This window comes from Crinia signifera, chromosome 7, assembly GCF_055691185.1.
Source record: "Crinia signifera chromosome 7, ASM5569118v1, whole genome shotgun sequence".
Lineage (NCBI taxonomy): Eukaryota > Metazoa > Chordata > Amphibia > Anura > Myobatrachidae > Crinia > Crinia signifera.
Genome location: NC_139223.1, coordinates 188,973,439 through 188,990,127, shown reverse-complemented (window position 1 = coordinate 188,990,127; position 16,689 = coordinate 188,973,439). Strand labels below are relative to the sequence as shown.

The following is a 16,689-nucleotide window of genomic DNA, read 5'->3' as shown; positions in this document are numbered from 1 at the left end:
TTGAAGGCAAGTCACCTTCAGTATAAGGTCCTCAACCCAGCTCCAAAGGGCCCGGAGCACTGGGCAGGACCAAAAAATGTGAATCACATCCCCCACTAATCCGCATCCTCGCCAGCATAACCTAGACTGTGCTGGCCAGAATTTGTGTAGCCTAGCAGGGGTCAGATATATACGGTAAAACAGTTTTATATACATTTCAACATGGGAAATACATTTAGACATCTTGAAGACCGAGGAAAACAGGTGGGCCCACTCCTTAGCATCTAAGGAGAAATTAAGGTCGCGTTCCCAGTTTGAGTGTATCGGAGTTTTCTCAGGTTGGGTGGAGGCTACCAAAGTGGAATACCAAAATGAGATGCCTCCCTTCCGGTAAGGGGAAGTGAGGCGTGAGAGGATGTGAGGGGGCACTTTATGAGAGGGGTCAGACAGAAGAGGGTATGCTTGCAGCCAATGCCTAATTTGCAGGTACTTATAAAAATCAGCAGCTGGGAGGGAAAAAGAGGTTTGCAGTTGTGAGAAGGACTTAAGGACACCATCTGAAAACAAGTCACTGATCTGTTTGGCACCACTGTTACTCCATGTAGACAGGTTTAGATCGGGAATCAAGGAGGAAAGCCCTAGTCATGTCAAATTAGGTGACAGTAATGGCAACAATAAAAGTTTAGAGAATTTGTCCCATGCTTTAAGGGTGTCCACAGATGCTCTAAAAGCCTGTGTAGAAACCGATCTAGCTTTGGGCGAGCACCATATTAGGTCCATCAAGGAGAGAGGGTTTAACATGCTTGATTCAAGGGCCACCCATGGTTTAAGGTCAGAGGGTGCTGACCAGTCGCTGATTTGGTTTAATAAGCATGCCAGCTGGTACAATTCTAAGTTGGGATAGGATAGTCCACCAAGCTCCTTGGGCATCATGGGGTACTTTTTTGCAATTTTAGGTTTTGCGTTGTTCCATATATAGTTAATAAGGACAGTCTGGAATTTATTAAGCCAAAAGGGTGGCAGGAGTCTGGGGATAGACCTAAATAGATAGAGGATCTTGGGGAGAATCGTCATTTTAACTGTAGCCAGTCTGCCCATCCAGGAAAACTCGTGAGACAGCCAGTCTTTAGTAATGGCCGTTATTTGTTTCAGAAGGGGACCATAGTTAACCTCTACGAGAGACTCTTCGGTAGCTGATAATTGAATACCCAAATAGCATAATGAGTGGGTTTGCCAGCTATATTTATATTTAGACTGCAGGAGGGATAGCGTATTAGGTGATACATTCAGTGGCAGGACTTCAGTTTTAGTAGTGTTTAATTTATATAGCGAGGCCAATGAGTAATTCTGGAGGATGTTATGCAACTCTGGGAGGGACGTCACCGGGTCGGTCAGGAAAAGCAGGACGTCATCCGCAAATAAACATATTCTATGATGTGATCCATTAATGATTGGGCCTGTAAGGTGAGGGGAGGTGCGTATGTGTTCGGCTAGGGGTTCCGTTGCTAAAACAAACACTAAGGGGGAGAGAGGACAACCTTGTCTAGTACCATTGCTAATTCGGAATGAGGAGGATAGGAAACCATTACTGGAAACCCGAGCACTAGGGGATGAGTAGAGCGATAAAATAGCATGTAGGAAGCGGCCTGAAAAACCATACTTGAGTAAGACTGCCTTCATGTAGCCCCAATGGATCCTATCAAAGGCCTTTTCAGCGTCTAGTGAAAGTGTTACCAGGGAGGAACCAGAGCGGATATAATGTTCTAAGATAGCCAGAGCTCTCCGAGTGTTGTCAGGTCCCTGGCGGCCTGGGACAAAACCAACTTGGTCTGGGTGAATTAAGCTAGGGAGCAGAGGGTTCAGTCTATTCGCAATTAATTTGGCATATAGTTTAATGTCGGTGTTCAACAGGGCTATCGGTCTGTAATTTTGGGGATATGATGGATCTTTATTCGGTTTCAATATGGTGATTATGCGGGCCTCGAGCATTTCTTGGGGGAACGCACCTAATGTAGTCCCAGACTCGAACACACGCAGGAGCACTGGGGTAAGGGTAGGTTGGAAGGCAGTGTAGAAGTTATTTGAGAAGCCGTCTGGGCCGGGGGCCTTGTCTTTTTTCAGTGACTTGATGGCAAGACAAATTTCTTCCTCTGTCCAGGGGGCATTTAGAGAGTCGAGGGCTTGGGCTGAAAGGGTAGGTAGGGATATATTAGAAAGAAAAGCCGAAATGGACTCTGGGGAAGGCTGGGGGTTAGTATCATCCTCGACTAGATTATAGAGGCGAGCATAGTACTCTGCGAAGGCATTGGAAATATCTAGTGGGTTGTTGAGTTTGGCACCAGCAGTGTTATGTAGAGTTTTAGTTGAAGCTCGTATTTCTTTGCCTTTCAGTTTCCTAGCTAGAAGTCGGGATGCCCTATTTCCTTCTACATAATATCGTTGGTTCAATCTGGCAATATTCGCGTTAACTTTGCGCAGCGTGTAAACCTCCAATTCAGTTCTGAGTTTCACTAAATCTTGGAGAAGGGAGGAGTTATTGGGGTCTAGCTTATGTCTACCCTCTAATACAAGAATTTGATTCTCCAAGGATTTCTGTGTCGCCCGTTCCTGACGCTTAAGTCTGGAGGCAACCTGGATAACAGTCCCACGGATTACTGCCTTAAGGGCACACCAAAAGTTGATAGGGGAGGTATCATCAGGGTTATTATGTTTGAGGAAGTCATTCAAGGAGGCCTGAATTGTTTGCGTAGCTTCTACTGAGGATAATAAGAAGTTATTAAATCTCCATGGTCTAGCGGCTGGGATTTTGTGGGAAAGGTCCCAAGTTGCAACCAGGGGGGCGTGGTCTGACCAGGTTATGGGAAGAATATTGGCTTTACGGATTTGTTGTAAGGACCATTTGTCTAGAAACATATAGTCTATTCTGGAGTAAGAGTGGTGTACCCGGGAGTGGAAAGTGTAATCTCTCATCGTGGGGTGTAGGGCTCGCCAGGCGTCAAACATACCAAATTCCAATAATAGGAGCCCGAAGGCCTTAGAAGTGTGTATTGAGTGTGAAGAGGGGGGATGACCGACAGGGTCGGTTCTATCCATTTTGGGGTCTAATACTAAGTTGCAGTCACCAAGGATGATTACCTGGCCTGCAGCTGTTTTTTTAACAGCGTTGAGGAATTTTCTGAGAAAGCGAAGTTGGCCAGTATTGGGTGCATATACGGAAGCTATGGTGACCGACTTGCCGTCTAATACTCCTGTCAATATTAGATATCTACCTAGAGGATCAGTGGTTTGGGAAGATGAGGTGAAGTCACAGTGACGGTTTATAAGAATAGCAACACCTCCTTTCTTAGTGGGGCCATTGGCAAAGAAGCCTGTTGGATAATGGTGGTCAGACAGAGAAGGGGGAGATTTAGAGGCAAAGTGGGTCTCTTGGATTGCTACAACATCAATTCTATGTGAATGAAAATAGCGAAGGGCAGTCCTCCGTTTTTGGGGGGAGTTCAACCCTTTAGCATTAATAGACATAAACTGTGGCATGGTTATGTAATAGGGGGGAAATGGCGTAGGTGTGACCAAGTACCGTTGACAAGTAAGCAAAGATAAGATAAATACCCTGTGAGGAAATGGGGGCAACTGGGGGGGATGGGGGAGGGAGGGAGAGAAAGTAAACAAAAAGAAGTGACTCTACCATGAGAGTCATGTAGGCCACAAAACAGTGTGGCGAAAATTGTGGGGGTAGTGGCATTGTTCCCCACCACCGGGGACTAATAAATAAAATAGAAATAAAACTTTAACAGAGATACACTTATCAACAGAGAGAGAAAACTTAAATGTATGTATACATAGATACGTATCCATATCTACCTATAAACACCCATGTAACATCGGGTGCAGTAGGGTTTACCGCCCAGGAGAGACGGGAGTGCCGGAGGTCACTCACTAATGCAGAGTGTTGGGGTAGCTATCCCCTAAGTGTAAATGTAATCGCAAAAACATAGCAATGGCAGAATATTCAGCACATCCATATTGAGTAACAGTGAAAAGTAAAACATAGTTACATGGTCCCGATTCAGTTCAGCGGGTGAGTGCAAGCGTCTGGACGGTAGAGTGGGTAAGCCATAGGAGAACCCATGGCAACTGAGAGGACTAAATGTAACCCTGATGTTTCCAGGGGTCACTTTTTAGGGATTGTGGACCAATCTTGCCTGAGCGTTGAGGCTGTCTTCGGAGGACCAGAAGAGTAGGGGACCTGCCATAGTTCTAGCAGTTTCAGGCCCTCATCTACGGAGCGTAGCACGACCGTCGAGCCATCTTTGGTTATTATTAGCTTGAAAGGGAAGCCCCACTTGTATGGAATGGAGGCTTGCCGCAGGGCTGTGGTGAGGGTCGAGAAAGATCTGCGTTTTTGCAGGGTGGTTGAGGAGAGATCTCCATATAGCTGCAAAGGGTCCAAGACCGAGGAGAGTAGGTTGGGGTCACGTGAGGCTCTTAGGAGGCGTTCCTTGGTCTGGAAGTAGTGAAGCCTTAGGATGGTGTCTCTCGGGGAGTCTTCCGGGGCATTGCGGGGTTTGGGCAAGCGATGAATGCGGTCCATTAGGAGTTGGGAGGGTGGAAGGTCTGGGAGCATCCTTTGGAACAGGTCCCTGGCAAAGCTCTCAAGCTCAGAGGGGCGAATCGTTTCTGGGATCCCACGGATCTTTAAGTTATTACGCCGGTCCCTGTCTTCAATATCCGCCAGTTTATCTCTAAGTAAGGATAGTTCAGATTGCGTCGCATCATGGGCTGATATCAGATTGTTATGGGAAGTCACCATCTCTCCCATCTTCCCCTCAAGATGGTCTGTGCGGTCACCTAACTCATGTACATCCTGTTTCAGCTCACGGATAGCTGACGTTATGTCAGCAGTAATGTCCTTCTTAAGGTCGCCTAGTAGTTGTAGCATCTTGCAGACCGTAATGGGCTCGTCTAAGGAGGTGTCGGCTGAGGATGTAGGAGGGGTCGGGATGGTAACTGGGGTACTAGGGTGTTGCTGAGAGGGTTGACCAGGACAGCTTGCCATACTTGGGGATTTAGATGCAGACTTGAATAAGCTTACTGGCAGCACTGCCGTAGGAGGTTTAAGCCGTTTAGGAGGCATCAGGGTAGTGGATAGCACCGTCTGAGGCAAAGATGGGCAGGGACAAGAGACGATCTAGGTGGGTTGGTGTGTATCAGCTGTGGTGGTGGGGAATCACTGTTAAGGAGATTAAAGCAGCATGCTAGGGGCTACAGAATTCTCCTGCCAGCAGGAGCAAGCTCTTCTAGCCCCAGTGAGAGCATGGGGCAAAGGGGGAGCACAAAGAGAGTCCAGGGTGAGTCACCTATCCAGGCAGTAGTGAGGTCCTATGTAGGCTTCTGACTTAGTTAGGAAGGGACTCTGCCCCTGGGTGCTGTGTCGAGGCTCACCTGAAGATGGTGGAGGAGGCTTTATGTTGTGGGGAGTGCTTTAGAGGCTCCCTGAGGGCCAGCTGGGTGATCCTCTCCGAGTGGGGTGCAGGTACAGGGGTCCGCGCTGTTTGTGGCTCAGGGCCGGGTCCCGGGCCGAAATCCAGGCCGCGGCTTTGGCCTAGCTGCAGGCCGCAACTCTCCGGGGCCTCCAGGAATCTAGCTGCTCCGTGGGCAGCAATCAGCGGCTCAGCGGGGACCCCGGGGGGCAGAGGAGCGTCTGATATACTTGGGAGACGCAGCCCGGTGAGCGGAGGGAGGTCGCGTGAGCGGCCGCGGCGTCCGGAAATTGAGGCCGCGGCTCCGGTCACGATGTAGGCCTCAGCGGGCGGAATGATCTGCGCGGCGGGCGAGCGGTTGCAGCGGTCTCGGGGGTCTCCCAGCTGCTGATCGGAGTGGCAGGGGGAGGCAGGAGCGGGCGAAATATAGGGTTTTCCAACTGAATCTGCCGGAGCTCAGGTATGGTGCGTCCGACCTGGTCTCTGGTTAGGCCACACACCCCTATTTTATCACTTTTGAAGCTTAGTGCATCTGGCCCAGTATCTAATTGGTTGCCCATAGCAACAATCCATGTAAAGTAGAACTCCAATTTTTGTAAATTTCCCCCATAGTCCTTTTTATCATAATTAGTTGCAGTCATATTCCAGACGTAAACTTCCTCCTGTCTTTATTACATCAATTCACAAATCTGCATAGCTCGCAATTCCGTCAAAACACTGCTGCGGTAGCGCTAAAGAGCCCCTCACAGCGCACCAGGTCCCCACTAACTTTTGCTCAAAATATGTGGCACGTGACAACTGGTAGTGACAAAACGACTCTGCTCACTGAGGCCCTTTAAAGCCGCCCATACACGGTTCGTTTAACGGATCCGTTGTGTACTTATATAGTACACATCGCATTGCATGCCTTGTGCATGCAGTGTGCATGCAATGCGATGCGATGAACAACTAGTACAAAAAGTATGTGCAGCACATACTTTTTGTACCTTACTATGAGATGCGCGGGACCGCGCATCTCATAGTACAGAACGGACGGTCCGGGAACGGACCGTCTATGGGCGGCTTAAGAGAGGAGGAGCTCCATGTGAAGGCTCTGATTGGGTCCCCTACTCTCAGGCGGTGCATTGTGCCAGAGTCTACTGTGTGTGTATACCCTGGTCTCCGGCAACATGGTGCTTGTGCCCCTTTCCCGGGGACATCTCTATTGCCAAAGCTGGAATCACCGGAAAATGGCCATAGTGGCCATTTTCTCAGTGATATTTGCAGCTGTGCAGCAGGCACTGGGCCAGCAGAGAAGTGAGTATACTGTAGCCAGTGCTATTTGTCTGCAGGAACCAGCAGGAACTGAAAATGTACTTTCCATAAGATAAGTTTTATTTTAAAGTCACCTGTGAGTGCCTTTGTTTCTAAATATAATATATACATCTATCTTTCCCTGCCTCTCTCTATTATATATATATGTTTTTATTTCATTGATCCGCCCCCAGACCTGGAGTACCTGGACCTATTTTTACAGAAAAACAGTACTAGTATAGCTAAATAGACACGCCAGTGGCTACACTACACTGCCTCCAACATGATCCATTCCATTAGGTACAAAATGCTCTATTCCTGGACTTCCCTGTCAGTGGCAGTTACAGAGGTGAGGCGGCAGCACAGTCCAATATTCAAAGGGGGGGTCACATCAACTGCCAGTGAGTCCAGGATAGTGATGTTTGTGGTGGCAGTAGGTGTGGCTCCCCTTTTTGAATAGTGGACAGTGGTGCAGTCCCACCTCTGTAACTGTCACTGACAGGGAAGTCCAGAAACAGACCATTTTGTACCTAATGGAATGGGTCATGTTGGAGGGTATGTGATTAGTCTGATGTGCACCATTTGTACATCTGTGCACGACAGAGCCTGGCTCTCACACCAATGTCACAGTGTCACACCATGAGGTAAATGTACTAAGATGGGAGTTCTATCAAAGATGGGATGTTTTCCATAGCAACCAATCAGCTTCTATTTCTTATTTCTTTAGCACCTTCTAGAAGATAATAGACAGAATCTGTTTTTAGTAAATGTACCCCTTTGAGTGGAGTTTCATTGTGAATAAGATGTAAAGACAAAGTTGCTCCACTTTAGAGATCTACGGAGCTCAGTCGCAGCTGGCGTCTCGCATGGCGCGGCGTATTGAGGCTTGGTGTATGAGCACACATCTGTATCTATACAATCAGATGCTATGATGAGAATGATAGTTCTGCACAGTATTTCCATAGCTCAAGAGGTCTGCCCTTAATACCCCTTTCAGACCGCAAAATGCAGGGTCGCCTCGGGGCTTTGAAACGCTTCAATCCCTGCATTTTGGTTTGTTCAGACCTCCTCGGGGAACTGCCAATATTGCAGGTTCGCTGACGTCATCCGGGGGCACGGCAGAGCGTCATCGGGGGCGGGGGAGTAGGCAGCCCTTAGAGCTGGCGCTGCTCCAAGCGCTGCCTCCTCCATTGACCCAATTAACTCATTCTCATCGCAACACAGCAATGAACCGGTAAGAACCCTTCTTTTATACCGGTTTGTATTGCCATGTTGCTCCCGATTCGTGGGACCCGGTAACCCCTTTCACATCGCGCCAATTACCGGGTCGAACTGGCGAGAAACCGGCATGAACCTGGTAATTAGGTGCGATGTGAAAGGGGTATTATTGATATAAAATAGGGGATCCCCAACTACAAATGACTAACAGAATCAATTATGTATTTTATAAAGACACCGGGTTTTACACCAGTAGGAAACTTCTCTCCACGTTCAATACATAGATCACTTACTGCCGGAACGATTGCAGAACAAGCTGAAACAATATTGCACAATTTGGTAAATGGCGTGCAGGCGGTGCAAGTGTGTTTTGGTTACACTGCAAGTCAGGGAGCAGGTGACACTTATATTTATGCAGCGAATCAGGGCTGAAGAGCATGAGGTCAGTGGTTTGGTAATGAGCCCTCTTATCAGATCAGCGAGATTGGCCCCAGCAATAACATAAACAATGATAAAACAGCACTTTCATTCAATACTGCGCAATGTAGGGCCGATTCAGGCCGAATCGTTTGGGGCTGATTTTGGCCCAGCCTCTGATGTTCGTGGGTTTGTGCATGTGTGATTATGGGCATGTGCAAACCCCGTTCCCTCTGGGAAGGGAGACCGGGGACGCTAGCAGAGGGAAGCCCAGAATTTTATGGGGGGGCCCATAAACACACTGGACGTTCCCCAAGGAATGTAGGCTTGTCGATGTTGTTGAGCAGGCGGCTGACATCACATAATGACAATGTTCACCCCTTTTTCAATCGGCAGGGTGTCGCTTACCTGTTCTCTAGGCTGCGAGTATATAACGAATGAGTCTGAATCAGGCCCATAGGTCCTTATTCTGGTTCGCAAAGGCAAATTTCTTCTAAAATGGACAAAACCATGTGCACTGCAGGGGTGGCAGATGTAACTTGTGCAGAGAGAGTTAGATTTGGGTGAGTTATTTTGTTTCTGTGCAGGGTAAATACTGGCTGCTTTATTTTTACACTGCAATATAGATCTCACTTTGAAGGAAAACCTCACCCAAATCTAATTCTCTCTGCACTTTACATCTGCCCCACCTGCAGTGCACATGGTTTTGTCCAATTGAGAAGCAATTTGCCTTGGCGAGTGAACCAGAATAAGGGCCATAGTGTAACAAAAAAAAAGAATGGCAGTAAGAGAATAATTTTTTAAATATATACTTTTATACATGAAAGAAATATATCAAATTCTTACCAAAAAGAATAAATGGGTCTTCAAAGCAGGCCACATATTCAGAGACAGACTAATGTAAGAGAATCTCGTTCCACATCAGAACATTCTACGTATGATAGAATCTGGGTGTTGTAAATGGTGTCATTAGTAATGTTACTCTTGTAACACATTCACTGATTATTGTTATTAATAGCACAAATGTCCTAAATTTTAATGACGTGCATAGAAAGTGTGACAACATCAGGACCTATGGAAGTTATGTTTAATACCAGATCGGTGTAGAAAATAAACGTTGGATAACATTACTGGGCTATGCTGCCAATGGCAACTCTTACTAGGTCGACCACTATTGGTCATATGTCGACACATGAAAAGTGTCGACGTATCTCGGGTCGCCGTGATGAAAAAATCAACACAAGCAATATGTCGACATGAAAAACACCCACCTGTGATTTTTTTTTTGCGCTTTTTTTAAGTGTCTCTGTCGACTAGGTCGACATTGACACCGTATAAGTGTGCGGTGCTTCGGGAGCGGTGCTTTGCTGCGCTCGGCACACTATTGTATTCTCCCTCTATGCCCACTGGGATGGTGAAGTACTGTATGAGCAAGTAGGTTGTTTTTTTGGGGGGGGGGGGGAGATCACGAAAAAATCATGCTGACCTTTTTTTATGTCGATCTTTTGCAAGTCCACCTATTGCCCACGTCGACCTAAGGTATGTTGACCTTTTTTTTATGTATCAACCAATAGTGGACAATCTAATGCTTGTCGACCTGGACACTTTCGACCTAATGACCGCATACCGCTGCCAACAACCCATCTACTGTGATACGCTGGTGGGCGGCAGTCACAATAACTCAGCAATAACTGAAGTCACTAGGAGGATCATGTATCAAACCTTGGAGAGAGATAAGCTGGAGAGAGAAGAAGTAGCAATCGGCTTCTGACCATTTACAAGCTGTATTTCTAAAATGACAGAATGATTGGTTAGTACCTTATCTCTTTCCAAGTTTTGATACATCTCCCTCTACTACCATTTTTCACCAGAATTGCCGGGTCGCACACAGGTTTTTGGACCTGGATGCGACCTGGCAGTTGTTTCCGTTTACACCGGGTGGGCGCAGCCAGGCCCTGAGCCGGCGCTTGGAGATGACATCATCTCCAAGCGCTGGGAAACCCACCAGCTGGGACACCCACGACACCGACCGATACGCTGGGGGCAAGCACAGCACCCAGAAAAGCTGCTGGGCTACCGCCAGCCTCCGTCCACGAGGTGAATAGATGCTGCACACAGGCATCCTTTCACCTACTCCCAGCCTCCGCTGCTGTCTGCATAGTACCGCAGACAGCATCGGAGGCTGTACGCGGCCCAGACTGACCGCAGGATGCTGCGGACCAGAGGTTGGGGCTCTCCTATTGGTGGAAATGAGTCCAATCATATGACCCGGGTTACCCATTTACACGGCCCCGTGTCCGACATTTGCCAAACAGGACTCGGTTTGTTTGTTTTTTACCTCTTTTACACCAAGCCCCGCCCCGGAGTGAAACGGCAATAACCTGGGTTGAGGCTCTGGTGTAAAAGGGGTATTGGTCTCACAAGAGTCCTGGGTAAGTGATCAGTGGGGTTTTCCAGTCCATGATCCAATGTAGAAGGCATATCTGAGATTACATTGCTCTGCCTAGGTAGTCACTTCACCAAATGACCTCCAATCACAGGAGAGAGCTCTGTGCCTGTTGATAACCCCCAATATTTGTCCCACCTGCATAGTCATTTCCAATCAGTCATTTTCAAAAGTTCCCTGACATGCGTCCATTCACCTGCACATACACTGAGGACCCAGTCAGGGGAGGAACATGACCTACCTGGTAAGCATCAGGGATATTGACCGTCTCCCCATGTTCTGCAACATAGCCAATAATCCCCTTTCCCCAGGGCACCTGGACATCATTAGCGTTCTCCACACTGCAGGATGGCAGCAGGGTGGTCCCTGCATGCACATCAAAAAACTTTGACACCAAGCTCTTCTTGTTGGCAGAACCCTCAACCAAGAACAGCGAGCACCTGTCAGCGTCCACCATGATGCACACAAAGATCAGGATCTTGTAGCAAAGACTGGCGAGGTTGAGTTCATTGGAGATGTCCTTCACCAGTTCCAGGAAGAACTCCCTCTCATTGTGCTCCTTCAGGTGGTACTTGTAGTCAATGGCAGTGGATGGATACTGGGGGATGCTGACCCTGGACTCCAACAGGGCACTGAGGATGTGGGCAGTAGTGGGTGGGAGGGAGCTGGCCTTCCTCAGCAAGGCTCTCCTCCTCATGCTAGTCAGGGGTTCCTGGGCCCTGGAGTTGACATGTTCATCATAGGTCCTGTTGACATTGATGGCTTTGGACCTGGCAAAACTTTTCCTGAGCTCTTTTTGGGATGCTCTCCTCTGCAGCCCATCCCCCCTGTTCCCCCAGCACTCCTTACTCTTATCATCCGAGCAGGAGTTGGATAGAGTTTTGGTCATCTGGTTCCTCTTCAGCCACTTCTCCACCATGTGGTGCTTGCCCTTCCTGATCAGGTAATCCTCAAACAGGTCTGGGTGCTTGTCCAAAAAACTTTCCACTTTGGAGAAGTCCAACCCGGGCTCTGACATCTCTGCAATGTCTCTTCCCTCTGCTGGTCCTTGTGCTTGGCAGAACGCAGCCCCTCCAGTCCCGACGTTTAGAGCTGACTCAAGTTTGCAGGAGCATGTTGTGTGGCATTGCTGTGGTCTCCTCTCAGTGCACCTGCTCCTCTCCAGGCAATGCCACTGGGGATTCCCTCACTGTCCCAGTGCTGCAGCAGCCGGGATGACCCATGCAATCAGTAGTATGTGCTGCTCTCCTTCCCCTGCACCAGCATGTATGATGCATGCATGTGGTATGTGTGCAGTTACAGCGGGCTAGAAGTCCGGGGACCCGGCAGCAGCTCTCCCCCTGCGCTTGTAGAGATGCACTGACACTGAGGCAGCAGCATAAGCAGCAGCTGCAGGAGCCTCCCAGTGACGCAAATGCCTCTAGGTGGAGCGTAAGTCAGGGAGAGGGTTAACGTTAACCATTGTGCGGCTCAGCAGCCGTGTCCCCGAGGTTCTACTACTGTCTGTATACCCTGTAATAGGACACACACAATATATAACACGCTGGTGATTACACACACTATTATACTGGTGATACTATATATAATATATATATATATATATATATATATATATATATATATATATATATATATATATATATATATATATATATATACCAGTACTATACTGCCATTGGCTGATGCCCATTGTTTTGTGTTCATCTATCTATATACAGTGTGTATCTGTCTGTCTATCTTTATCTATCAATATATCTGTCTGTCTGCCTGTCTGTCTACCTCGCTCTCTCTCCCCCCCCCCCCCTCTATCTATCTATCTATCTATCTATCTATCTATCTATCTATCTATCTATCTTGTCTTTATCTCTCTCTCTATTTCCCTTTCTCTCATCTATGTATATATCCTTCTATCTTTGTCTATCTATCTATCTATCTATCTATCTATCTATCTATCTATCTATCTATCTTGTCTTTATCTCTATCTATCTATATATCCTATCTTTGTCTATCTATCTGTCTGTCTATCTATCTATCCATCTCTTCTCTCTCTCTCTCTCTCTCTCTCTCTCTCTCTCTCTCTCTCTCTCTCTCTCTCTCTCTCTCTCTCACACACTCTCTGTCCACTACTGTGTAATTTGCATTATATTATACAGAATGTATCATAATTGCATTACTATTTTGTATGTGGTTCTATTGCTAGAGAAAATATTACAGTTATTGGGAGCAATTTCTTGTTTTGTGACTGTTTTGTGTTTGTTTGTTTTTTTCAAATGGAAAAATAAATGTCTAAACGCATTTATATTATTTTACATGTGTACTTATGTTGTCAGTCCAATAAATGATATTTTAAAATATTTAAAGAATGATGTACTTATAAAGTTTTCTCAAGAAAATCTCTAAAGTATTTTTAACAGTGATTTATATAGCGCCAGCATATTCCATTATTCCAGTGATTTATATAGCGCCAGCATATTCCATTATTCCAGTGATTTATATAGCACCAGCATATTCCAATATTCAGTGATTTATATAGCGCCAGCATATTGCATTATTCCAGTGATTTATATAACGCCAGCATATTCCATTATTCCAGTGATTTATATATAGAGCCAGCATATTCCATTATTCCAGTGATTTATATAGTGCCAACATATTCCATTATTCCAGTGATTTATATAGCGCCAACATATTGCATTATTCCAGTGACATATATAGCGTCAGCATATTCCATTATTCCAGTGATTTATATAGCGCCAACATATTGCATTATTCCAGTGACATATATAGCGCCAGCATATTCCAATATTCCAGTGATTTATATAGCGGCAGCATATTGCATTATTCCAGTGATGTATATAGCACCGGCATATTCCATTATTCCAGTGTATTATATAGCGCCAGCATATTCCATTATTCCAGTGACATATATAGCACCAGCATATTCCGTTATTCCAGTGATTTATATAGCACCAGCATATGCCATTATTCCAGTGATTTATATAGCGCCAGCATATTCTATTATTCCAGTGATTTATATAGCGCCAGCATATTCCAATATTCCAGTGATTTATATAGCGCCAGCACATTCCTTTATTCCAGTGATTTATATAGCGCCAGCATATTCTATTATTCTAGTGATTTATATAGCGCCAGTATATGATTTATATAGCGCCAGTATAATCCATTATTCCAGTGATTTATATAGCGCCAGCATATTCTATTATTCCAGTGATTTATATAGCGCCAGCATATGCCAATAATTCAGTGATTTATATAGTGCCAACATATTCCATTATTCCAGTGTTTTATATAACGCCAGCATATTGCATTATTCCAGTGATTTATATAGCGCCAGCATATTCCATTATTCCAGTGATTTACATAGCGCCAACATATTCCAATATTCCAGTGATTTATACAGCGCCAGCATATTAAATTATTCCAGTGATTTATATAGCGCCAGCATATTGCATTATTCCAGTGATTTATATAGCGCCAGCATATTCCATTATTCCAGTGATTTACATAGCGCCAACATATTCCAATATTCCAGTGATTTATACAGCGCCAGCATATTCCATTATTTCAGTGATTTATATAGCGCCAACATATTCCAATATTCCAGTGATTTATACAGCGCCAGCATATTCCATTATTCCAGTGATTTGTATAGCGCCAGCATATTCCATTATTCCAGTGATTTACATAGCGCCAACATATTCCAATATTCCAGTGATTTATACAGCGCCAGCATATTCCATTATTTCAGTGATTTATATAGCGCCAACATATTCCAATATTCCAGTGATTTATACAGCGCCAGCATATTCCATTATTCCAGTGATTTATATAGCGCCAGCATATTGCATTATTCCAGTGATTTATATAGCGCCAGCATATTCCATTATTCCAGTGATTTATATAGTGCCAACATATTCCAATATTCCAGTGATTTATATAGCGCCAGCATATTCCATTATTCCAGTGATTTATATAGTGCCAACATATTCCATTATTCCAGTGATTTATATAGCGCCAGCATATTCCATTATTCCAGTGATTTATATAGTGCCAACATATTCCAATATTCCAGTGATTTATATAGCGCCAGCATATTCCATTATTCCAGTGATTTATATAGTGCCAACATATTCCAATATTCCAGTGATTTATATAGCACCAGCATATTCCATTATTCCAGTGATTTATATAGTGCCAACATATTCCAATATTCCAGTGATTTATATAGCACCAGCATATTCCATTATTCCAGTGATTTATATAGTGCCAACATATTCCAATATTCCAGTGATTTATATAGCGCCAGCATATTCCATTATTCCAGTGATTTATATAATGCCAGCATATTGCATTATTCCAGTGATTTATATAGCGCCAGCATATTCCAATATTCCAGTGATTTATATAGCGCCAGCATATTCCAATATTCCAGTGATTTATATAGCGCCAGCATATTCCATTATTCCAGTGACATATATAGCGCCAGCATATTCCGATATTCCAGTGATTTATATAGCGCCAGCATATTCCATTATTTCAGTGACGTATATAGCACCAGTATATTCCATTATTCCAGTGATTTATATAGCGCCAGCATATTCCATTATTCCAGTGATTTACATAGCGCCAGTATATTCCATTATTCCAGTGATTTATATAGCGCCAGCATATTCCATTATTCCAGTGATTTATATAGCACCAGCATATTCCATTATTCCAGTGTATTATATAGCACCAGCATATTCCAATATTCCAGTGATTTATATAGCACCAGCATATTGCATTATTCCAGTGATTTATATAACGCCAGCATATTCCATTATTCCAGTGATTTATATATAGCGCCAGCATATTCCATTATTCCAGTGATTTATATAGCGCCAACATATTGCATTATTCCAGTGACATATATAGCGCCAGCATATTCCAATATTCCAGTGATTTATATAGCACCAGCATATTGCATTATTCCAGTGATGTATATAGCACCAGCATATTCCATTATTCCAGTGACATATATAGCACCAGCATATTCCGTTATTCCAGCGATTTATATAGCACCAGCATATTCCATTATTCCAGTGATTTATATAGCACCAGCATATGCCATTATTCCAGTGATTTATATAGCGCCAGCATATTCCATTATTCCAGTGATTTATATAGCGCCAGCATATTCCAATATTCCAGTGATTTATATAGCGCCAGCACATTCCTTTATTCCAGTGATTTATATAGCGCCAGGCCAGCACATTCCTTTATTCCAGTGATTTATATAGCGCCAGCATATTCTATTATTCTAGTGATTTATATAGCGCCAGCATATTCCAATATTCCAGTGATTTATATAGCGCCAGGCCAGCACATTCCTTTATTCCAGTGATTTATATAGCGCCAGCATATTCTATTATTCTAGTGATTTATATAGCGCCAGTATAATCCATTATTCCAGTGATTTATATAGCGCCAGCATATTCCTTTATTCCAGTGATTTATATAGCGCCAGCATATACCAATATTCCAGTGATTTATATAGTGCCAACATATTCCATTATTCCAGTGATTTATATAGCGCCATCATATTCAATTATTCCAGTGATTTATATAATGCCAGCATATTGCATTATTCCATTGATTTATATAGCGCCAGCATATTCCATTATTCCAGTGATTTATATAGCGCCAGCATATTCCATTATTCCAGTGATTTACATAGCGCCAACATATTCCAATATTGCAGTGATTTATACAGCGCCAGCATATTCCATTATTCCAGTGATTTATATAGCGCCAGCATATTGCATTATTCCAGTGATTTATATAATGCCAGCATAT

The 16,689-nt window shown here is 44.6% G+C and overlaps 1 protein-coding gene across 1 annotated transcript in view; it reads right to left on the bottom strand.

The window, feature by feature from the left end:
• Positions 1 to 12,182, bottom strand: part of PDE11A (phosphodiesterase 11A) — a 383,685-nt gene extending 371,503 nt beyond the window's left edge. The window contains exon 1 of the mRNA XM_083154719.1: positions 11,075 to 12,182. Coding sequence (XP_083010845.1) covers positions 11,075 to 11,851 — 777 coding nt within the window. The 5' untranslated portion in view covers positions 11,852 to 12,182. The remainder of the gene's footprint in view (positions 1 to 11,074) is intronic.
• Positions 12,183 to 16,689: the final 4,507 nt, after the last annotated feature.